Here is a 20,726-nt window from a genome sequence, read left to right as displayed (position 1 = left end):
TCGGGCGGGCTTTTTGCGGTTTTGAAGAGAGATGCATTTGAGTGACATGATTATGGCATGATGTCAAATCGGCAACCCGTAAAGGAAGACGACTATTCAAGCGTCGTTCATCATTTGATCGATCCTGATCGAGCGCGCCATTTTGTCAAAGGACGCAAGTCGGCATAACACTATGAAATCTTAAGGGCCTACATGATGATAAAATACTGAGAAGCAGACGTCCCAAAGCATTGACTAGGATAGAATGTCAAAAATTCTAACATGGACAATCAATTGAGACACAAAGGCGTTAGTCAATGTTTGATCCCTTTCTAATGACCAGAACACTGTATTTTTCCTGAACTAAGTGTTATTAAAGTTAGCAATTGACTTCCAACAAAATGATCCATCGCGAGTCTTGATCAATTCGTCAGGTTAATTGTAAATGATTGGAAGTGGACTAAAGTTGCAGCCTTTGCAGCCTTTGATTCTAATAAAATTAGTAATAAAGCTGTTGTAAAGAGCTTCTTACCCCGTATTAACAGTGCAAACATACTTTATCAAACCAGCTATGATGATGTTGATAATACTAATAGATAATGAAATAAGATTGATGATAACATAAAGAATAGTAATGGTAATAGTAATTATGATATCTAGAAAATTGATGAGACAAAAAGATTTCACTACTATAATTACTACTGTTAGTAGTAGTTGTAGTTATAATAATGAAAGTAGAAGTAGATGAAGATGAAGTAAGTAAATATCACGAAGTAGCAACACTATTAACCATGAAAATATGGTAATAATTATGTCTGGGGGCATGGATTTGGAAAAGGTTCAATCACTCATCTTGTTTGTATCTTACAGTCTTCTCTTTATAAAATGGTCAGCATTATATTTCGTCACCTTGTTACGATAGCGTGTTGTCTACATTCCTAGTAGCCGTGTAGTCACTGTCTCAATCTTATTAAACCGTTCTGCCCTCTATCGATTCGACTTTCCCAATCTTTTCCCGCCAAGAGTTGATTGTCCGTGGAGCGGTGTATCCATGACAACTTCTATACCCTCCCCGAATTTGTGTCTGCGACTTACAAATTATCATGGGCAATGGCAGGATTTTACTGGTTGTCATTACCAATTCCACAGCCAGCTGGTCACCTTGGAACTTGGCAGCTGGCGTGAGGAATTAAGGACAGAAAAAACGCTTGTGTCAAATCATTTATGATGCTGGTATTTATGAGAACACAGAGGTCAATGAGACAAGACGTGATTTTTCTTTCGGCTCACCTGCAGGTACGATGACTCTTTTTTCACTGGTGGTGACGTTTGGTGGCGGGGAGCGCCCCGTGGTACCCGCCGACGCCGACCGTTCCTCTGGTGTGGAACCCGTGGTACCAATATATGCTTGAGGAGGACATGGGTACGGGGGAGCAGCCTGAGATGGTTCTGCATTGATGGCGCCAGCTGCACCACCGTGAGGTGGTTGGCGTGGCTTGGCCACACTACAGTCCAAAGGGGATTCGGGCTCACCCCGGGTGACCTGTGGTGCAGGCAGCCCATCGTGGCCGCCTGCCGATGGCTGCTCGATCTCCTGCTTCATTCTCTGTTCCTGCACACACGAACTCCAGATGGGGGCCTCGTTGGTCGGAGACGCGATGACGGCGTGTTTAGGCTTCTGACCAGACGTTACGAGGATGCTGCTGGTCGGCGGTGAAGCAACGATTGTGTTTGTCTTTGTCACGTATGTGTTATCAAACATCGACTGGTCATCCGAGACTACGTTGAGTGCTTCCTGCATACATGAACACAAACAAAAAGAAAATATTAATATTTGCTTGGTGTCAAGATGAAGTCCAGAAATCACAAACGAAATCTAATTATTTTGCGAATAATCCGTATTTCCAAAGAATTGTAAAATAAGACTGATTTCCCAATTTGTTCTTGTGAATGCAACCTTTGTATATTGATCCAATTGACCCCACTAATTCCTCGCGGAATAAGGCAAGGCGAGACTGCAGTAACCGCTTCCGGGTTAAATTAGCTCGATTTGAGACGTGACGTCAGACATAAGTGGGCTACCTTGCACCGCAGCAACCGACAGTGAATCTCACACAAAATCATGTGCTAGATCTTTCGGCACCAAATATCACACTTTCTTGGTGACTGGCTGAATGCATAGCTCGATGAAAATAGTTTCGAGCAGTGGAGCATGCGCATAGAATGAATTTAGCTAAAACCATTTTGGTTTGTGATCATGGCAAACAGTGGAAGGATAGGGTCCCGCGGCCATAGAGGCTATTCAGGTTTATCTTCCGAAGAAAGACACTACCATGGCATGTTAAAATGTACGGAAATATTTCAGTGCTTCAGGTTTTGCCATTACAGAAAATACATCTACTTGTTCAACACCTAAAGCAAGGCTTACAAAAAAACAAGTCTCTCTGTCGCCGCAGTCTGCAAAGCTGTTGGGATGACCAAATAGTAAAGACAGCATGTTTTCCGTAAAAATCCACAAATGACTAATGTCAAGGTAATTTCAAATCACAATGCTCCAGAAAACCGTGACGTCCTGCTACCACGAAGGATTCTCGAAAAGATATTGAGTCGCGTAAGGATCCGGCCTGTGGCCTACATGAATCGAGTTAAGTTGTTTGCAGTTTGAATTTCCCATTTATAATGGGCCCAATCAACTGATTCCACCCTTTAATACCCAACTTTTTGCGTATGTGTGTGTGTGTGTGTGTGTGTGTGAATGTGTGCCAAACATCCAGATGTGTTCAATGGTGCATATACACAGACCACGATACTGAGATATGCCTCTAGACGGAAGTTAAACATGTCACTTTATTTCCTCCATACTCCACTGCCTGCTACCATAATCTGTGTTAGAGGCAAAAGTTCCTCCTTCGAAGGGGCGTGTAAAGATAGATAATTGCATTTTTATCGATCTGTGCAATCTCTTCCTCCTGATATCACATTATTTATCACAGAGATTTGGTCGAGTTTTCCTTTAGCACTCAACAAACTTTATTCTCAATTTCTCGGTAGAGAGGAAAACCGCATAAACCCAAGAAAAACAAACCCCAAAACGTGTCTGTATGTAGTCATCTGTGCCATTATTTCTCCTTTTGTTTCATTTGATGCAATTAATATAATATCCATGTTTTCATTTCTGAATCATTGTACATGAAAACGATAAGATAGACTAGTCTATATACAACCCTATTAATATACGTTTGGCCTTTTCCCCTATATCATTATAACTTTTGCTCCTTATCTCGAATGCTGATTTTACGCTCGGAAAAAAAAAATCCAGCTTACATAACCTTCAACAGGAAAACAGTAGTACACTATTACGTATTGGGTTTTACCATATCAAAGTACAATATCTAACGTATTTATGATAAGAAAGACATCAAAATATCGAACTATCAATATATCATATAAAGTAGGTACGCGACCTGGGAAGTGGTGTACAGAGAGAGGTCAAGACGAACCTCAGAAATAAAACAGCTTTCAGACAACGGAATGTCAGTCTGTTCAAAGTCTATGAAATATTTTGAATTATCAATTTGATATTCCATTTTGAGCTTTTTGCTGTTTTTTTCTACTCGCACTTTTTCTTGATCCTTTCAGGCAATCTTTTTGTAATGTATGCAATGACACCAAATAATACCTCTCGTTAGTTTCAATAAGTCTGTAAGAAGCCTACGATAAATCATTCTCAAACTATGGCAAATTCAGAGTTTACGTGAAACCCTAAAATCGTTAACAAGTAAACGAAACACGGGATACATTTCATGAACATGATGAAAAAAATATGCTCCTTTGTGTGTGTGTGTGTGTGGGGGGGGGGGGGGGATACAAAAACACTGGTTCAAAGTTCCCATAATGGTTGGATAGAATCAACGTGTGCCATTTGAGTTCTGCTAAAGCTTTAGTCCGTGGAATCGATGACAGAGGTCCCGCAAACCATAGCAGATTTCGCGAAAACAAATCAGGCCGGAAAACTATCATAAAGTCGGCACGCGACCTGGGAATTGGTGTACAGAGCGAGGCCAAGACGAACCTCAGAAAAAAAAAAGAAATAAAATCAAAGGGGAATCCAACATTCCGTGGCAGACTCGTTTTTTTTTTCTCTCTCTTAGTTCTCCCCTTTCTGTCTCTATCTCTCTTATGTTCTTTCTGGTTTACTTTTCCTGTTTGACGCGCTGTGTTTAACATTACCGAATTCGGCTAAAATTCATGCCAGCCATTACTGTCATGTCAAAGCCCACTTTCGTCTCCGCAATAAACCTTAAGATACATCAGACAGGGGACTTCTTTTACTTTATTTTGGGCGAGAAACATCGAGGAGACTTATGGGCAGCTTCAGACCCATTGTTGGCAATGGTTTCGACAATCTGAATATAATAACGAATAGTGGAACTCGACACATAGTGACGTTCTGGTGAGCGATGTGTCATCACCATGCAGACTTAAAGTGAATTGCCTCTCTACTCTCCCTTTGCTTGATACAAAAATCTAGCATCAAGGCCCGTATGAATAGTGTAATCAGTGGGGGCACTATGGCATAGTGGATAAGACTCTCGACTCTCAACTGGAGGTCCCAAGTTCGAATCCTTTCAAGTGCCTATAGGTCCTTGGGCAAGATGTTTTTACCCACCATGTCCCTCTCGACCTAGGCGTATAAATGGGTACCTGGCAACGCTAATAGGCTAATTACAATGACATGGCTCTCTGGTAGAGCAGTGGCAACACTGAAGAGGCTACCCTGGATTGAGATGACCATTTCAATCATGATGATGATGCTGATGATAATAATAATATTAATAATAATAATAATAATAATAATAATAATAATAATAATAATAATAATAATAATAATAATAATAATAATAACGGCTAATTGCATGGCGCCCAGAGGTCAACCTTTCGGTTGACAAAATGAAAAGATAGGGTATTTTATATATGTATATATATATATATGTATATATATATATATATATATATATATATATATATATACACATACATACATATATATATATACATATATATATATATATACATACATACATATATATATATATATATATATATATATATATATATATATATATATATATATATAATATATATATATATATATATCATATACAATGTCAAACATGACAACAGAGAAGAAAATGGCAAACAAACACATACCAGATAAAGAACACCATTGTTTTGACCATTATGGATTACAGTTATAGACTTCAGTGTGAAAGGATTAGATACGTTTTGAGTTTGGATTTGAATGTTTCTGTAGATGACAGTTGCCTTAACTTTATTATTATAACTTATTGTTGTTTGCTATTAATGATATTATCACGAAAACTCTGTAACATTAAAATGATTTGAATAGAAGGGTTCAATGTGTATTCTCGTATTTGAAGGTACTACAGAAGAGAGAAAGTTTTGCGAGATTTGAATGCAGGAAGAGAGAAACTTGTGAGGCAGTGACGTCATCATCTCATCTCATCTTATATTAGGCGAGAAGTGAGTTTGACCAATGTCTTCTGTTTCATGAAATCTGCTGAACTTCCATTTTCTACAGTCTCTTCCTTATTTCGACTTCAGTAAAACTTCTTCCTTTCTAATTGTTTATTTCATTATATTCCTTAAAAATAAATGTAGAGTGGAGTTGCATTTTATGGTAACTTATGAGATTATCTTTATTGTACTGTTCTTCTTGTTACTTCTATGCTAATAATGATGATAGTAACAACAACAACATAACAATGATAATGATAGTTAATGTTATTATTGTTATGATGATGACGATGATTATCATTATTATTATTATTGTCATCGTCATCATTATCATTATCATTACCACTATTCGTAGCAGAATCATATATAGTTACAATTCATATAATTGCTAATAAAATCATCGTCATTAATTGTTTTCATGTCGCCATTAAGACTTAGTGGATGTAATCTCATTGCTACAGAAACCGTCATGCTGTTGTTGTATAGAAATGTTCTGCTTCTGGCATTAAAAACCGTAACATCCGTCTCCAGAATTACTCCAGGCTTAGATTCCCTTGGGTGATAAATGTCTTTTGTGAGCTGTGGTCAGGAAAGGGGGAATTTATGACGTAGTGACGTTGAACCTAATCCAAGAAAACTTGACTTTTCTATGATTTGTAGTTTATGTGTGTACGTATGGGTTTTCTGGTATTCGTCTCTCCTTCACTTTACGATAGATGATTTTAAGAATCTTTTGAAAACGTATTTCTTTAACATGTGAGTGGATTAAGCTTTGCGCTGTATGTCAAAATTTCGTCGCTTTTCATTTCAACTTGTCTCCTCTTCTCTCCCTTATATCTATTTTCCTTTACTTTTATATTTCTCTCCTTTAATGTGTATCGAGACATTAAAACATTTTTCCTTTGATATGCGCGATATAAGAATGGTTTGTAATCATCATTATTACATATCCATGCGAAACCTTGATATAGGCCTGCTAAATGTTTTGAATAAGTGATGGAAAGATATCATGTAAAAATCATGAATAAAATACTTCGAAAGTATCTTAAGTTTACAGAATACATGAAAACGTATAAACAGTATATTACAAGCCTTCAAAGATTTAAACTTACAGTATATTGAGGAATCTGATCAATTAGTATTTGGTGCAATTATTTCACATAAACGCATGAGTGGTCTTGTACAAGACAATAAAGGTATGAATTTCATACCTGTGACTAAACTAAAGTTTCAGGAAACCGATTCTGCCTTTGAGAAAGCTATCTATTCATGTCTACCATCCTTCCGGTTCTATTTTTCACTAATGGTGATTTCCAAAAGTAGGGCTGTTTCACCTCTACAAACTTCAATCAACTTCTTTTTCTTCACTTTCTTTTTTTCTTGTTTTCCTTTCGTTGATATTTTGCGGGCTCATTTAAATCGATTTTTAATTATCTATCTTTTCATTCATTGGTTAGGCGACTAGCCAGCAAAAAGCTTGGCATTTGAGAATACATTTAGTCAACCTGTCTATCAGATGACTTTTATCCTCTGTATTATGAGGTTGTTGTTTGAATATCAGTCTATCAATTACAAGCAGAACATGGATTAAGTAAAGGGTACAGATAAGCAGTTGCGGATAGATTGATCCCCTTAATCCAGATCAACGCCCGGAGGATGTTTGAGGATTAGCGGGTAACAGTTCGAATTAGACGACTGGTTTGCAACAGGCCCGAGATCATCGCACCTGTCCACGTCAGCTCGGATTGATGGAACGGCCTCTGATTGATGTCTTTGTCTCGACCCCTATTGTCTCTCTCGGCCAGCCATACAGACATGCTGTATTTAGCACAGCCATGACATCGTATCAGACAGCCTGTGGTATAGTATCATAGCAGAGTGCGGCTACCTTCTAGCAATAAACACAACTCCCGTCGAGTTGTCCTTAACAAGTCGTCAGAATTACTGGAAACGAATCTTAACTCATTATTTACATGTGCTGGAAAGAAATCAACAAAAGACTTCGAACAGCTTATAAGTTTTTTATAAATCCCATCTTGCCAAAAGATCGATAACTTTCACCTACAAGATAATGAATGAACAATACCATGCAAATTTTATAATAATGATATACATCTCAGACAAGTGAAAGTAACACGTCCGAATATGACGAACAAATCTTAAGTTTGCAAGACACTACCCCCGACACACTCATTTTAGATTTATAAACACAATACGTATGTTGTTATCAACGTGAGAAATTGAAAATTCCTCATCAATTCCAAAATACAATGTCTCGTTTATCAAGTACTCCTATAATACAGGGATCGTACGGGGACGAAGTTGTATACAATTGTTTTATATGTTAGTAAATGTATAATTATAATATATATCTATTATATTATATATACGTATATATGTACTTCTTTTCAATAGAAAAATCACATTTACTTGTTGCTTTTGGAGATGGGAATTAAATGAATGTATTAATGTGCAATTTTTCCATTATATCACTTTTCTCGTTGATCACTTTAATACCATCAAGGAAAGGAGTAGAGTGTATCACCATCACGTGTTTCACATTGACAAGAAAATTACATCTATATTCAAAGTAGCTGTAATTTGCTTTGTCTTGCTGGTTTTATGGTCTTAAACTTTCCAATGATTTTAGCCATGACAATGAGAAAAATAATCAAATATTCTTGGAGTTCATTTAATCCACCAGGAGTCTTGGGAAAATACAGGCAATGCAAGATAATTATCACGTCGAAGTTCGTGAATGCTATTTTGTGGATTTATTGCATGAGCTGGTACAATAATGACCGCATTTCAACAAATGGTAAAATGCAAATAATTACACAAAGTGATACGACCATGTCTTGTAAGAAATATATTGACAGTTCATGGTGTATAAATAGATTGTGTAACCCATGTTCTGAGTCATTGGGAGTTATTAAGAGGTTAAGAATCCTCTCAACGTGACAGCGCACTCTAATACGTCCGTTTTGATTCTGTGTATTGTTTGAATTTGTAATCAAAATTAAATCTTTTGGGAGATTAAACACTCGCTGGTTTTAATGCTCGCACAATAACGCTTCTTACATGCCTTACTGAAATGAAAGTTACCAAAAAGATACGTAATCATCTGCTCTGTTTCAAAGGATCTAGCACGAAATCATTTCAACTTCATTTGTACCTCATTTGAATATTAACATACTCATCTTCCGCATCTTACAAGCTCTGCTTTTTCAGGTCACTCTTTTCCACCGCGATATCAACTTCGCTGTCATCCTTGCAATGTATACATTGTTTCTCCCATGATGCATTCATTTGCACATACATTTTATGAAAGTGAGAAATGATTAATCAGAGAGGCGAAGATATTGTATGATTTTCTTCAATTTGTCTCCCTCTGCATAAATGAAATTTGTAAGATCACAACTGCTTATCTGTATTTTAACAAACATGTCGGAAAAAGGAACAAGCGGGAATCGAACCTGTCATCTAGGGCCTACTGCTTTCCGGGCAGCGACACTACCACGAGGCTACATATATTTTGTACTATAGTTTATGACGTGAACTTCTTACAAATTGTTAAAACAATACAAGTTGTCAAATTTATACCTCATAATATGCACTACTTTTCGTCGAATGGAAATGAAATATAGTTAAATTGAAATCTGTTATAATTATCCATAATGATATCATGTTATTTGATAAATGCCGTTTGCATTCTTTTACTCTGTAAACACTATGTATCGATGCTATTTGGAAGACGCTCTGAGAGACATTGATGTCAGTGATGCAGCCGTGTTATAGTGTTATAATTCTATCTAGTTAATTAATTTTGTTTATTAATTTGTTCACAATTATATACACACAACTTCCTATGGTTCCATGCGTATATAAATTTTATCCCTCCCCAGTTCTATTCGGGAAGGTAATGCTCTTTCATTTTCCCTTGCTAAAAGATTGGAGTAGTCACCTCCTAGCACCTTAGACTCTGATTCTATTGATGTAATAGTGTAATCCAGTAATCATTTTCATTTCATGTGCCGTCATTTGCACTCCATAGCACGCAAGACCGTGATAGGGTAAATGCTGATTACTTCTTCGCACTGGATGAGTTTCTACAGCACAGGTCCCAGTAAACTGTGCAGGTACACAGAATAGCTTGGTGCACGTCATCACCTGCGAAGCTTTACGACGCTACGAGTGTGCGAGGAATGTTGCCTCGCTCGTAGACCTTCAACCTGATAATTGACACCTGAAAATGGCACTTCCGGTCATTTATACTCAATTAATAAGTCCGGCCCGGATGTCTCAGTTTTAGGGGAATGAGAAACAAAGGAAGTAGGTATTTGCCAGGATGGTGCAAACAACAATTTCGAGTAACAAAACCCTCCTCACATTCTCCGAGCCAGATGACTTATTCTTTTTAAACACAATCGGAAATTCAATCGAAAAAAAGAAGAGAGGACAAAAAAAGAACATGTTTTACCCGGGTATACATTGCGTACTCCGTGTTTACTTATGTATGTATGATAAAACCAGTAAATGGAATATTTTGAATTCAAACCAGGATAATCAAATACACTTGTAGTTCTTTGTGTCATCGCGTTACAAAGCAGCAAGTGGAAAATTATTTTGTTTTAAATACTGGAAACAGAAACACCCACAAATGTGATTTTTCGAAATACATCCCTTCAGAAACTTGCGTGCTGATTATAATAGTGTATCTACTGGTGTTCAGTTACCATGTTTAACGTTACCATTCATCCTAGTTAGTAACTGCAGTCTAACGATCGATTGTGGATACAACCCAATATAATATTCACTATGAGTTGACTAACCTTGATAAGGACGGATAAGTGACCCTATAATGGTCAATGCTTCTCAGCATACATAGCTAAAGGGTGACCATTCACTCCTGCGACAATTGCTCTTATTTCCTCTAAGGACAATAGGGTTAGGGCTATGAGAGGGTTTTAGGTTTAGTTTGATGTGAGGATCAGGATTAGGGATAGGGTTTTGTTTGTAGGTATAGAAGTTATGTTTGGCTTAGCGTGCAGATATTTCATGGAAGCAATTGTTGCAGGAGCAAATGTTATGGAACCAACTAAAGCGTCAAATCTTAACAGAACTACTGATGAAAGATTCTGATTGAATCTGGTCAAGACCAATATTCAATACCATTGGTACTGTGATCACGGGGGATATGCATCGACGTGCTGATGTCAAACACGCAGACTATAATTACATGATAATATCTTAATTCTATGTACACCCATTCTCTTCTGATGCCGATTGTGTGTGTATGTGTGTGTGTTTTGCTTGTTAAGTGAGCCGTTACAGCATCCCTAAAATTCCACAAGGTGTAACAGTCAGCAAACAAAATTCTTCTAGGCAGTAACCTGAAATAGTTATAACTAAAGCCGATATCGTAGGGCAAACTATGCATGGGAGGTATACAATACCATGGCTCGCTGTGCGACACACGCAAAGTAAATGGTACACTGATGCACCTGCTCTGTGCACGTTCAGTTAGCGCATTCGGTTTCCATGGAAAATAAACTCGAATAGAGAAGCCGTTATCCCCTACCACTTTTGATTAAAATTGAAGCAAGTAACTATACATTAAATGCGCAGAGATTCTTTTGTCTTACCTGAACGAGAATAAAGCAAATGCTGGAGTAAGATCTAAGATCTTAAGTAAGGATGGGGGAGATAAAAAAAAAAATGGGTATTTTGGAAGAGCTTGGTAAAACGGTGGCAATATTGTGCCATTATTTTGTTCTTAATTTCTCCACAGAAACATCAGATCAACGGATCTTAGCTTAAGATATCTAATCTTCTTTACAAACAAAATAAGATTTAGTACTATATTACCTAATGAGGTAATTGTTGGCTCTTGTGTTATCCAAATCCAGATCGTATCGACAAAAGATATGGTGCAACATGATACCATTCGAAAGTGAAAACAAGCAAAAGGTGTAATATGTACAAACACACTTGATCGCGTGCTTACACCATCGTAAATGAAAGGCTACTAATTCCATGGCACATGAAGAAACAGGTTTCCACTCACCCCTCCTTTGTAAATGCTCCAATGCAGATGCATAAAAAATCCATAAATATTGCATAAGTAATCACAAGGCACTGCTCTGACGGACAGCCCACGCAGCTTGTAGACGAAATATTGCACACACCCCGGCGGCCACACGTATGACAGCCGATTCGACCTCCACAGACGGGAACCCCCTCCAACGGACAAACCGTTTACGACGGGAAAGTTTGAACCAAGTCCGAAGTTCACAATCAAGCAGTCACTCAAAACAAAAGAAACAAAAAGGAAAGAAACGCGTTACTTCTCTCGGTGTATTTTGACCGGACGCGCCTTAAGTGGACGGCGGGGTGTGTAGCGTCCCCGGTTGTCTTAGAATAAGCGCGCGTGCGAAGTGAAGTTCTCACAACGGCGTGCGCACAGATAAAAGCTTGTCACACGTTTCTAAAAAGGACACTGAGTGCAACAAGTTGATAAGTCGAAGTTCAAATTTGACACTGTCTACCGCCACTGTCGAGTACCCTAAACCCTTCCCTACCATTCTTCTTTCTTTTTCTTCTTTCTCTGCTGCTCATTCACTGTTTTTCATTCTCTCCTTGACGTCTCTCGAATTTTTGTCCCTGCCCCTCCTTTTCAAGGAAAGAGTTTCTGCTGGTTTTCCTTGCTATCCGTTGTTGTCGTTTTCCCCCTTTTTGGGTCGCCCTGACTCTGGACCGCGGAGGGACAACGGCGGAAATCGTCACTTCTTATCAGGGCGAGCAGCGTTTCTCGACTGCAACAGGAAGCTACATGGCAAATGACGTATTATCCCTGTTTAGGTGTAACGGGGGGGGGGGGGGTGAGGAGGAGGAGGGGGAGGGAGATGGGGGTAAGAGATCTTGGGTAAAGAAGATTGTTCGGACTGAAGAATCGAGAAACTTATCGATAAAAAGTATCGATACCTCGACCAGTTTGACCAGTGTGACGAGATGGACAAAATGTGCAAAAGTGTCTGACGTTTTTGACAAGGGGAAGATTAACATAGAAAGAGAGAGAGAGAGGGGGGGGGGGGAGGATTCAGATTAAAAAGGAATGCTATAAAGTCGTTTCTGTCCTGGATGTTAAACTGAATTCCCTGTTGTTTAACTTTGCTTTCGCTTATTTCATTTCAAGCTATAATTATTTATGTGTGTGTGCAGTCGATGATTCAAGAAGCAATGTTAACATATGAAAGATGAAGGTTCCTTATGACAGAAACTATAAGATAAAGGAAAATGGGGAGGATAAATTATGATCGAATAATACGACACTAGAGAAGGCAAAGTTTGATATAAGCAACTTCATCGTTCCAGTGCAGTTTGTATGTCATAAAATGTCAGGTTATCTTCAGTTGTATGTTGCATCCTTTTCCTCCATATTTCCTTCTCGTTATTTCTTTCTCTCCTTCTTCCTGCCTTCTATAATGCCGCGTCACCTATGCTTGTACATTTTCCTTTTTCAGCTTAAATAAATAACACATAAAAGTGGGTATATATTATATATATATATATATATATATACACTATATATCAGTCTTTTAAGTGAGAAAGTTTTCTAAAAAAATAACTTGAATAATAAACTTATCTGGATTTAAGATATGTCTAAAAGAAGTTTCAATTTGTGTGCATGTATCAGCCAGTTCTAACAATTCTAACCATTCCCTTTAAGGCTTAGCACGGCAAACCTCTCTAAATTTGGTTTCGCCATGAATATGAAGTACAGTCCGTTAACAAATATAGTTCGTTTCTCCCAACAACTCGCCCACGACGCAGGTGCATTGCTGGCGCGCTATTCATCCCGATTTGCGCGCCAAACAAAAGGCGGGCAGGTGAAAACTGCAAGGCAAACTTGCGGATCCCTCACTGACAAATTAAAGAGAGGGTGGACAGACAGTGTCATCTTATTTTTTTGGATGCACATATTCATAGGTTTTTATGTAGCAATAACATACTGGGAAAATGTCAACCCTCCGTACGAAAGAACTATTTAAAAACCTACCACAGCGGACAAACAAGTACACACAATTTTAGTGCATTAAGTGTAATGGCAAAGCGGCAAAATCGCTTTTATACTGAATTATACTGGTTCATCAACATTTTCTCCGAGCGTTGCATACATTTAACATCAGTTTTTACGTGATCAAGAGAAGCATTCACAGCTGAGTTGTTTGTTGGAATGGGATGTTGTCATTCTTAGGGTTTGTGTCTGGTAAGCGTGGATGTCAGGGAAGGTGAAGTTTGTAAATCAATGATTCGTAGATTCTAAAATGCAGCGCGTTTACTGTAACAATGATCCTTAATTATGTAGGACCTAATGCTTCATAGGGCCATAATGATAAGAGACGTTGACCTGGTTAATGATTGGTCAGAACGGCAAAGGGTACGTAAACAGGAATGTAAGCAAAGTGAAACCGAATTGATCACTGGATCAGGCTTTTTGTTAAAATCGCTTAAAATTATCATGATTTAGATGCTTACATCAGTAGATTATGTTGCAATTTGATATGGGGGACGAAATATCATCAAGATTTGCTGCCGAAATTAATTAGCTGAAACTTAATACAATCGAGTCAGCAATAAATACTTGTTTCTTTTTATTTAACTTGCACCTCCATCAAGCCAATAAACATTTTTTAAGACACAGGAGACCGCTTGGAAATATAATTATAAGGTCTATTACATGACAACTGCAGAGAACTAGAATTATATCATTCGTCTTCAGGAATGCGTAGCATTATAGGATTGTTCAATTCACGAAGCGTAACTCCACGTTCAGACATATAGCTTGTACCGATTCGGTGAATGCATGGATCAAGTGTAACCGACTTTTATCTTTCTTTGCGAGTTTGAGGAGTTAAAAGGCGAGTTAAAGAGATGCTAAGGAGCGATAGCAACAGCAGAAAAGGCAGGGACGAAGCCAGCACTTCTCCTCACACCTGTACCTGTAAGCCGGTGGAGCCGGGTACTAACCCCGTCTTAAGACGAAGCTCACCGTCTCTCTAAGCCAGGATGTTCAGCTTAGCTAAATTTCCGACTAACTTTCACCTCTAAAAAGAGTGGAAGAGAAAGTCTCCCTTTTCCTCCAGGCAGGGACATAATTAGAGCAGATTATTTATACTCACCTCATAGTTTGTCTAAACTTGGCATATTTTCCATTCTATATAAAATTATTACCAAATTATACTCCATTTCTATCATGAATATAGAAATACAATAACATTTGCCCCAAATAATGACAGAAAGACAATGTACTCTTCCCTGTTTTCTGGCCTGTCAAAGTGATCACGAAATATTGAGAAATTGACATTAAAATGTAAAATTCCAAATTTTAAAAAGCCTAGCGATTGTGATAATAATATACTACTAAGATATATAATAGGCCTATCTCCCTTTTTTTTTTTTTGCAATGATAAAATGAGGAACATAACCCCCTGGTGCATAAAAAAAAAAAACCCAATAACAAAACAAGCAATGTATTTGTGTCAATATCTTTTGCATACACAGTTTCAAGCAGATACTTGAGTGCTCTGATTTGCCTATAAAATTCTGTATTAACATTTGAGTTCTTACGGATTCCTATCGCACTAATGTTTTCTATCAAAAAGAATTAGAAGGGCTTGTAACCCCAAGATTTGTATGACTTGTTTACTGCTGAACGATGCGACTTACAGAGCAGCAGCAATAATGAATACAAACACACGCTTAACAACATTTCTGTTCATTGCCTGCCGTACTATGAAGATTATAAGCACAACGTCTAAGAATTTTTCCTCATTCTCTTCTAATCGACGATGAAAAACTTTGACCTTGGCAAATATCTTGTAGAGTGTCTCTTCCCTATAAAGAAAAAAAAACTCTTAACACTGTTTAATAATGTTTTACTGTCCGTATATTCATCAGCGCACTGTTAAGTCTAGCGCTGCGTTTGAGCGAAACCGTATCGTGTACTTTCCCTGCCTTAGACTTCGGCGGCTCGAGGACGTCAAATTCCGGTGAGTAGAGTTTGCTGCGGGTCGTCGCAGAATTCTGCCGAACAACATCCAGCGGAATCTACGTCAACGACCCCAGCCCTCTCCCGTTACTCACCCTCAGTCAACAGACTCCCAAATCGGGGTATTAAATCATTATTTCCACCAGTCTTGCTCAGCAATTTTTTGCTATTCCTCCATCGGTGATGAGAAGCATGGATTAGGGAAAGTGACGATAATAGCTGAAAAATAACATCCCCATAATCTCCGGTTGTGAAATCCGACATACTTCCATCGCAATATGCCAGTATATGAAAGGTTGGATTTCAAAAGTCGTTTGAAATAGATGACAAATATCATTACAACAGGAGCATGAAGATAATGTTAGAACTAGAAAAGCTAAAAAGATTTAAACCTAATTATCTAACAGGCAAAGCGTCATCTGTATTCCCATAGCCGTTTTCTTGATTTTATTGTGTTTCTACCTTGAAGGTATAGTGACATTTTCAGAAACATAACTCTCACTTTTATTACGCTTTATTCTACGTGTTTGCCTACATTCACTGGAATTTGATTGCAACAGTTTGTATCTTTGCACTCATCTAAAGTTTGACGATGTTTTGATTCACTCGATCGCCCACGGCCGGAATAATATTCTAGATTTGTGTTGTTTGCGCGATTAAATATCATTCAGCGCGAGCGACTAACTCGGGTAATAACGCGACTTCCTCTTACAGCTGACCTCCCGAATGCCTTTTAACGAACGAGCCTAATTGATGTGATTAGGAGTGACGGGACGAGACTGAAAAGGTAAGCTAGGCTCCCTCCCAGACATTTTGAGACGTTTTATTTTTAATCCCCAATATTTTTTTTTCCTTTTCTGCTGTATACAAATTATCGTAATTGGAATGTCATAATATAGATAGCTGATTGCTAAAAGACAAAGCGTTAAAAAGAGTATAACGTTTTGAATTTTAAATTGCAATAATCAGAGCATATCATGATATTACACCTTCCGGGGCTAGATCGCAGAGCCAGATGTTAGTGAGGCACATACACTGCCGTTTGCATCGGCACTTCCTTATTGCAGAGTGTGGAGCTAGGAAGAAATGTGTAAACTAATCTTTCTCGAGCTCCAACCACTATTTCACCAAGCCCATGGTCGACCAGAAATCGGGCGGCAAACTTGCCAAAACTGATGCAATGAAGCGATGAAGCAGTACGGTCTCTGACCCTGTATAGACCCTTCGATTGAGTGCCATCACTTATTCTTTATTCTTTTTTGAAGTCTTACACAGATATTCTGGGAGTCATTTGCAATCGATCTGTCATCTGCAAGGAGTGCGTCCATGCGATGCGATGTCTGAAGATTGTCTATCTTTGATCAAAGTGCAGAGAAAGTGCCATGCCTGGCGCAACATGCTATAGCCACACGCCTCGCTGACTGCCGGGAAAATATCATAAATATCAGCTCTGAAAGACAGACAGGGGGGGGGGGAGCGGGAGGGGAGAGGGAGAGACATACATTCAGAGAGAAGAGAAAGGGATAGAGATTTGAGAGGTGTTAGGCAAAAACCGCTTCCAAAGAGTAATAGTAATATGACTTAACATGTTATAAGTAAGGAGCTGAGCGGCTTAAGGTGGACCTTTTACCTTATCATTAAAAGTTGTCAAGGTTTGTAAAACCGCCTCAAATAATCGCATTTGTCAGGTACGTAGGATAAATCTAACGCGAATCTAATCATTTCAACTTCTTTGAGTCGTTCCATTGCAAATGACAATGATAATAAGATGTCAAAAACTGATATCATATGTGGTATGAGATGACAATTAAAGTTTTATTATGACAAATGATAAGAATTATGGCATCTTAAATGATGGCAGCGATCATAAATCAAACGCGTATATCATATGTGATAAAAAGTGTTGATAAATAAAGTTATTCTGACAATGATAAGAATATAGGTGTATGTCTTTTCTTTATAGAGATTAAAACTTATATAGGCCTATCGCATTATTTAAACTCATTTGTGTGGCCTGCTGATATATATGTATACATAATATTTTTTTTTCTTTTTGCCCAGGAGTTGCCCAAAATCGTTTCGTTTAATAGCAATTCTACGGAGAATTCTATTTTTTCTGGGCAAAAGTGTTTTAATTAGAAGTCACGCGTAGGCTGGCTGTGACAGCAGGGTAAACTCGAGTTGACATCCGACAAATTACAGCTCCCCATACACTTCCAGAAATAATTGTATGATTTACGATTCTCGGTCACTCAACTTCCATCGCGCCCGTCAGCTAATTCTCTTCAATGACAAAAGGAAACCATAACGTATTTAATTCTCCGTCTCTTTTTCGCTTCAGGTTTTCTTTACCATAGCAGCGCCAATATTTTTGGAGCAAATATGACAAGAAAAAAAGGCCGATCAGTTGATTGTGACCTTTTGGGGGATGAACCGTACCTAGTCTAACAATTTTCCTTTCGATTTCATGAAAAACAGACGCCGTGATTAGAAACAGTGTTTTATCTTACTTTCTTTGTTCTCTCTGGTGGTTGCAGGCGACAAGGCAATTGTTTACGTCTTCAAGCTATATCAGATATAATATGTCTCCATCTCTCGCACACAACTCTCACAAGAAGAGGATGGTGAGTTTGACGTTCGGACTGATGTATTGATAACTTGATCTGTCTCCTAATTATCCATGACAACATGACAGCCAATGCTTTACATGAAAAGCAAAAAAACAAAAATTGCTTCTCAACGATCTTGAGATTACGGCACTTTAACCCCCAGGAGTATATAAGGCATATCAAGCACACTCATTTACAAAAATATTTTTACTTTTAATGTCAATACGAAAGGAAACGATAATACAAAGGCTAAGTATCATATGTTTCTCAAGATAGTATTATTCACCAAAAAAATAACGAAAGTGACAAATGTAAATGCTCTTTGCACATCTTTGTAGTCTGGTGTAATTAAAGACCATCCTCAGGTAGATTTTAATGAATAAAGTAAATAAAAAATGAGCCAGGTTTCATCTAAGTTAACCCAAACATAAAGTTGAAGAATTGCATAGTTTTACACGCTTTGTGTGAAGTAATTATGTCATTATGGTAACCACGTATTCAAATTACGTAGGGTGAGGATGCCATGGCCTAAGAAGCTTCCCAATGACATACACACAACTCTTTACCCGGTTTTCTATCTTGACATAAATAAGAGAAAAAAACCCCACTTGTAGCTTTTTTCTCATTTGCTTTGCTTTGTTACATTAATTTAGTATAGGTGACCTTTAAATAAAAAGTGTTTGGAGGTGCTGAATTGTCTACCAAACCATAATCTATGGTATTTTTGTTAAACCAGTGGGAGTTGTGATGTGAGTTGATGACGTCATTAATTCCATTAATTTGAATCTGAGTTGCAAACAACAGCATTAATCAGTGAAAATGTGTGAAAGTTTATAACTGTCTTATTTCATGTCTGACTTTGAAGAATTTTCTACTCTTTCGTTTGTCATATTTTGAACATGGCATATAAGAATTGCACTTTAATTTTGTTTCATTTATCGAATCCTATGATATTCAATGTTAGTTTCCTGCAGTACTTCTCTACTTTTTCTTGTTTTATTTGTCTTTCAAAGCGTTTTCAGACCTTTTCTTTTCCTTTTCGTAGCTGCTTTGTATAGAGTTTATACTCAAACATCCGATATGATAACATCTTTGCAGTTTCAAGATAATTTCTTTGCAATGTAATGCTTCAAAATGGTAAGCTTACTAATATGCACTAGCCAACGTCTGTTTTCCTCTCTGGTCATTTTGACTAGCTAATTTTCAGTGATTTGTAATTTCTGTTAGTCTCATAAGTGTTCTTCAATCATCGTTTTGCCTTCCGCTTTTAATAGGCATGCTTATTGATTTATTTTACGTCTTTTTGAGAGAAACCTTCCTTTCTTGTTCAATTTTCCTTTGCTCTTATTGCAGAACTCTTCCTACTATTCCCTCCCCCTCCTCCTCCTTCTCCTCCTAGTTCTGTTACTTTTTTCTGCGCCTCCTTTCACTTCATTTTATTCTTTATTTTTTTCTTTTTTCTCCTCCTTGTTTTTTTTTATTGGTCTATTTTGTCTTTAATTTGTTCTTAAATTGTTGATGTTCATTCCCTCCGCCATAACATCCTAGTATAAGCTAGTCTTCCTTTTCCTCTAGTTTGTCTTTTCATCATTGTTTCATGATGTCCCCTTCACCTCAGTCTTGCCTACTTCTGGTCATCGAGCCAATTATGAGCTGAGGCCTTCTCTCTTTATCACCCCCGTCCCAGATGGAATAGGAGCACCTTTCTATAGACTGCACTTTATCTCCTATCGAATCTCAACTCGGTCTCACGCAGCATTATAGTGCACAAAGACAAGAGGAGACAGAGGTTTATGTCCCCGAACCTTTGAAGCCCCTCGATAAGACATCTCCAACATGAGCGTCTGGAGGAAAAGGAGTGAAAACTAAATATAGCTGTGAGAAGGAGAGAGGCAGAGGAGGAGATGGGAGCGTTATTTTGACATGGACATGGAATGAAATCTACACCCTTCTAATAAAAGACAGATTGTGCCACATTTCCATTGTAATTTCCCCGAATATCCTCTCTTCTCCATTTTGGGTTTTGCCGAGCCGTGGGAGAGGAAGGCTCAGGGTAGGTCTTCACACATCGAAGGAAGTATTAAACTCGGGGCTTTCCATATGCTGTCTTCGAGCGCCAAACTCGCGCGGTCCGCTCTGAATGCACGCACACACTGTCTCCGTGCATTGGGAGGTACAGTAACAAACATTGACTTCGGTGTTCTGTTTTCTCCTGATTTTCAGGAGAAAGATGGTTAGAAACGCTACTTTGTTTGAAAAACAGTACTTGAAGGAGAAAACAACTCTAGAAAGGTAGAGTTGCTTATGACCTCTTTAATTCTGAGTGCCAGAAGATCTATTAGAAAAGGACACAAGACTTGAGAAGAGAAGTAATGATAGCCCTATGGGTCACATGGACATGCACCTATCTCATAGAGTCTCATGTGCAACCGACCTTATCACCCCATGGACATGCTACTCTACTCTCCGAAGTGCACAATCCCGGAAATGACGTGTAGAATCGTTAGCCATGACCCTAACTTCCTTGTTTAGCGACAGAATGGTTATCT

The 20,726-nt window shown here is 38.2% G+C and overlaps 1 protein-coding gene across 1 annotated transcript in view; it reads right to left on the bottom strand.

Moving 5' to 3' along the window:
• The window catches only part of LOC140229560 (transcriptional regulator ERG-like), a 90,791-nt gene that overhangs the window by 16,044 nt on the left and 54,021 nt on the right, over window positions 1–20,726 (bottom strand). Inside the window, exon 2 of the mRNA XM_072309807.1 lies at window positions 1,270–1,774. Within this exon, the coding sequence (XP_072165908.1) occupies window positions 1,270–1,774 (505 nt within the window). The remainder of the gene's footprint in view (window positions 1–1,269; window positions 1,775–20,726) is intronic.

Source organism: Diadema setosum, chromosome 6 (assembly GCF_964275005.1).
Source record: "Diadema setosum chromosome 6, eeDiaSeto1, whole genome shotgun sequence".
NCBI classification, from domain to species: Eukaryota; Metazoa; Echinodermata; class Echinoidea; order Diadematoida; family Diadematidae; genus Diadema; species Diadema setosum.
The sequence above is the reverse complement of the archived record's forward strand: the minus strand, read 5'-3'. Positions and strand labels throughout refer to the sequence as shown.